Source organism: Mus pahari, chromosome 3 (genome assembly GCF_900095145.1).
Source record: "Mus pahari chromosome 3, PAHARI_EIJ_v1.1, whole genome shotgun sequence".
NCBI lineage: Eukaryota > Metazoa > Chordata > Mammalia > Rodentia > Muridae > Mus > Mus pahari.
In genome coordinates, this window is record NC_034592.1 from 89,079,769 (window position 1) to 89,084,555 (window position 4,787).

The 4,787-nt window shown below is 34.6% G+C and overlaps 1 protein-coding gene across 1 annotated transcript in view; it reads left to right on the forward strand.

Moving 5' to 3' along the window:
• Positions 1–4,787, forward strand: part of Ccdc73 (coiled-coil domain containing 73) — a 90,106-nt gene that overhangs the window by 69,162 nt on the left and 16,157 nt on the right. The window contains exons 12-13 of the mRNA XM_021194649.1: positions 1,342–1,452; positions 4,338–4,472. Of these exons, the coding sequence (XP_021050308.1) occupies positions 1,342–1,452; positions 4,338–4,472 (246 nt within the window). The remainder of the gene's footprint in view (positions 1–1,341; positions 1,453–4,337; positions 4,473–4,787) is intronic.

A 4,787-nucleotide genomic window follows, 5' to 3' on the forward strand; every position in this document is an offset into this window, starting at 1 on the left:
CCCAGAGATGGCACCACCCACAAGGGGACCTCTCACCTTGATCACTAATTGAGAAAATGCCTTATAGCTGGTTCTTGTTGAGGCATTTGCCCAACTAAAGCTCCTTTCTCTGTGATAACTCCAGCTTGTGTCAAGTTGACACAAAACTAGCCAGTACAAACTCTTTAGAAAGAATGTTCTTAAGACTTTAAATGAGATGAATTTCTATTAATATTATATTATAGTATTTGTTTTTGTTTTGTTTTTCGAGACAGGGTTTCTCTGTATAGTTCTGGCTGTCCTGGAACTCACTTTGTAGACCAGGCTGGCCTGGAACTCAGAAATTCGCCTGCCTGGGATTAAAGGCATGCGCCACCACACCCAGCATAGTATTAGTTTTTGAAGTAAACAAGAGATAGGTTTAAAAAAGCAAATTACAGAACAGTTAAGTGTGTGTGACAAAGTTCTCAGATGTATGTGAAAGACATTTGTATGCTTTTCTACAGTGAGTAATCTGATTACAGAAATATGTAAGGTGCTAGCTCTGGGGAGGAGAACTCAGGTCACTTTCATCTTTCCCTTTTATATTGTTTTGTGTGGCTGGGAATTTTTACCAAGTGTACCTGGCTTTACAAATGAATTAAATGATAAACAAATGAATTAAATGATAAACAAATGAATTAAAATTCTAGATGTATTAGATATATATATATATATATATATATATATATATATATATATACCTTTTTCAGTTTGAAATACAAGTAGATAGAAAAGAAACTTAATAAATGAGAGATAGTAATTTAGTTCCAAAATCCTTTTTTATTCTTAAAAAAGTTTTTCTTTGAAACAATGGCATAGAGTGATTCTCTAACATTAATTCAATGAAGTAACTAAAAGATGTGTTAAATAAGTTAGGCCAAAAAGTATTGATTTGAAATTAGAATTGTTTTTTTAAGATTTTCAAGCCAGTTAACTTGTAAAATAAACAGATAAAAACGCCCTGTGGTAGTTAACATCCTTAGAAGGTCAGGCTGGATTGTGCTACACTTCATGCTTTTCAATGCTGTACTTTATATTACTTTTTCAGTACATTAAAACTTATGCAGTGAAACTGAATAATGGCAATGTTTTTATACCCTTTTATAGCCGTTTCTTCATCATAGCCTCCCCCTATTTCTTGTTAGCTAAACTCTAAGCACCTTTCTGTTAATTTATGAAAATTATTGTTGAGGTAGCACATTATCACTGATCTGTATGGCGCTTTCAGCATGTTCCACGTAAAGGTCTGAGCAACATAAAACACATCAAAATTCATTAATGTGGTATTGATTATTTTTTGGATAATTAATTTTATTGCAGACCCTTGAAAGAGATAATGAGCTGCAAAGGGAGAAGGTAAAAGAAAATGAAGAAAAGTTCCTTCATCTTGAGAAGGAGCATGAGAGAGCACTAGGAACTTGGAAGAAACATGTAGGTTTATTAAATTATAAAATATTTAAGTATTTTAAATATTTACAGACATTTAAAATGACTATTGAATGCTAAGAAAATACTACAAAATTGATAAGTCAGACATATTTTCTTCCTGCGATCATATTTCCCCCAAAGTGAGTATATTTTTAAAAACTACATTTAATACAATTCCCTCTGATGTTTTCATGCATGGAAGACTATATGCATATGTGTTTTATATATACATATAAAGCCAATGTGACAATATAGAATAGCTATTAATATGTGACAAAGAAATTAATTTGCGTTTTAATAAAATAATTCATTGTATCTTAGTGAATTAGAATGTGTAAGCCATGGCAGGTGAGCCAAGCCCCAGGAGTTCTGCTGAGCTGTGTCAGAGCCATGGCAGAACATGTGTGCAGGAGTTGGTTACTGTTGTACTAATTAGGAGATTATATAGTGTAAAGAGCTACTTCTTTTGTCACATTTACTTCTTTTACACTAAATGCTAATTTTGATTAAATGTGTAAAACAATTGTAGAAAATGATGTAAATTAAAGTTGCAAAGCAAAATTTCACTTCAAGAATGATGGATCACAAAATGGCCTTTTCTTAGTATCAATTTTCATTGCCTTTTCAGTTCCTTAGAAAGGAAGTCAAACTGTTGTATCTCAAGCTATGACAGAGAAAGCATGGCTTTACTCACTCGTCAATAAAAGAATTAACACCTTGAAGAGAAGGCTGCCTGGCCCTGCTGCAGCCTGGAAGGCGGGTTCAGACAGGGGTGCTGGGCCCATGTCAAGTTGTTCAATGTTTTTGTTCTGTGGCTCCTTCCACTCCTTTTTGATGACATTTACAAGAGAAGGCAAGCTGCTTGGAAGGTCTGGACATGAGGGAAAGGCATGAAGACAAGGCTAGTGGTGGGGAGTGCTAGAGGCTCAGGTTCCCCTGTCCCCCTGGATGGGACCCCAGAGTATCTTGTCAAAGGTCCCCTAGGTTTTTCCCAATTCCCACCCTCTCCTCCAGCTATGGCAGAGGCAGAAGAAAACTTTGAGCCCAGTTCTCACAGGAAAGGAAAACTCTCACAGGCTTTGCAGAGAAGGTTCCACCTTACGCTCACACATTGTCTTTACCATGTACTAGAATATCACTTCAACGGGACAAAAAAAAAAAAAAGTAAAATACTTGAATGAGCTTGTATTATAACATCAATATTATTGAGAGTGTCTGCTTCCCAGGCTGAAGTAATTCATTCATTATTCTGGTCCTGCTCTAGTCCTTTGTAGTTGGTGGTAATTATTATGTCTTTCTTTTTAATACAAAAAAAGTATAAAAAATAAAAGCTTGATAAGGCAAAACAAAACAAAACAACAACAACAAAAACCAAAACAAAAGAACATACTAGAAAGTCTCTATGGGTTTATAAAACTATAGTATGGAAACATATATTCTAATTTAGACTATTGTATTTATTATATTATTTCCTTTAATGTACTAATATATTTGAACAAAAGTTTTTAAACATCTTCTGCAGATAATTTTATTTGATTTCTGATGCAGAAAATTCAATTTATTTGTAACTATTAAGTTTTTCTAATTCATATTTTTGAGAGATCAACTTGGTCATGAATGATTTTGATATGCATTACTCAAATCTAAAAAAAAATCCCATATTTTATCACAGTACTAAAAATTGGTTAATAATATCCAACAGGAAAATATATTATCAAGCAACAAGTACAGTAACCTCAGTTGCTCTGCCCTGCATCCCACTACCTCCCTTCTCATACAGTCTTTAAGAGGCTGTGGAAGCAGTGCTTTGAGGATTAAAGCTGAGAAGTAGAAAGGGGCTGCAAACTAAATATAACAAGCATGGTGCAAGATCAGTTAAGCAAAACAAACTTAACGGTCATTTTCTCTTCTGAGAATACAACAATGATCAACTTCCAAGGGAAAAAAAAAGATGAAGAATGGAGAAAGTGGTGCTGGAGAGGTGGCACATCTCTTAAGAGTCATCTTGCAGGGGACCCAGGTGTAGTTCCCAGCACCCACATGGGGACATGAACAGCTGCCTGTGACTCCAGGGTTGCTGGACCAATTCTTGCTTCCATGAGCACACACAGGCACACAAATGCACACAGAAACACATGAAAACACCTAAATGACACATTTTTTTCTTAGAAAAATGAAAGGCACTTTTATTGGTGAGGTTATAATTTGCAAGTGTAAATAAAATGGTTTTATCATATGATTTTAAGATTCTTCAGTCACAAACTATAATAATTTTGTAGTACTAGACAGAGTATGGTTGCGTAAAAAAAAGCCAGTTTGGTTTTGTAAGGAATTTCTTAAATGGAGATCAGACCTATAGTCTGTGTGTCTATCTCTTTGTTATCACATGTGAGCTCTATGGAAAAAATCCCCAAAGAAAGTGATTGTGGGCTGCACAGGTGGTGGACACCCAGTTCCCAGATGTAAATGTGAGCTGCCAATGTCCACTGAGCCCTCCCTACCTCCAGTTGGCTCAGCTAGACTGCATATGCAGTGTGTGACGATGGAGATTTGATCAGCACAGGTGTAGTTTTCGTAGGATTTTTTTGACTAGAAGTAAATCTTATTTGTAAGGAGGTATTTAGCAGCATTGGCCCTAGGTTTAGCTTGTATTTCAATCTTGACCACTCTTTTCTACCTGTACTGAGTTGGGCAAGTTATATAATCTTTCTAAGCCTCACATTTTTCAAAAAGTATAATTATACAATCATGTTTGTTAAATACTTGTCACTATTTACAGTGTTATTTCTTAATAAGAGTAGTTAATTTTGTTATTTTTACTTTTTTATAAAACAATGTTTTCAGGTAAAGTTTATATATTTGCTCATTTTGGTTTAATTTTATTCTAGGTTGAAGAGCTTAGTGGAGAAATGAATGGGATTAAAAATGAGTTGTCATCACTTAAGGAAACTCATGTTAAGTTGCAAGAGCATTATAACAAATTATGTGAACAGAAAAAAAATGAGGAATATAAGAAGTTTCAGGTAAAATTTAAATATGTTTTGGAGTATTAACTGTTAAATTACGACTATTGCTAGTATTTTTTTCCACTTTATAAGTTGCTCAGATTTTAACAAGTTAGTACAGCCATATTGTCTGCTATACATTTTTATTAGGTGTTTCTGTGGAAATTAACATAAAGATCAAGAGTCTCTTGAATATGGATTTTTAATTGCCCCAGGATCACATTTGTTGAAAACCCTTTCTTACCCAGTATGGTAGGGCACACCTTTAATCCCAGCACTCAGAAGATAGATCTCTCAGTTTGAGGCCAGTCTGGTTTACAAAGCAAGTTTCAG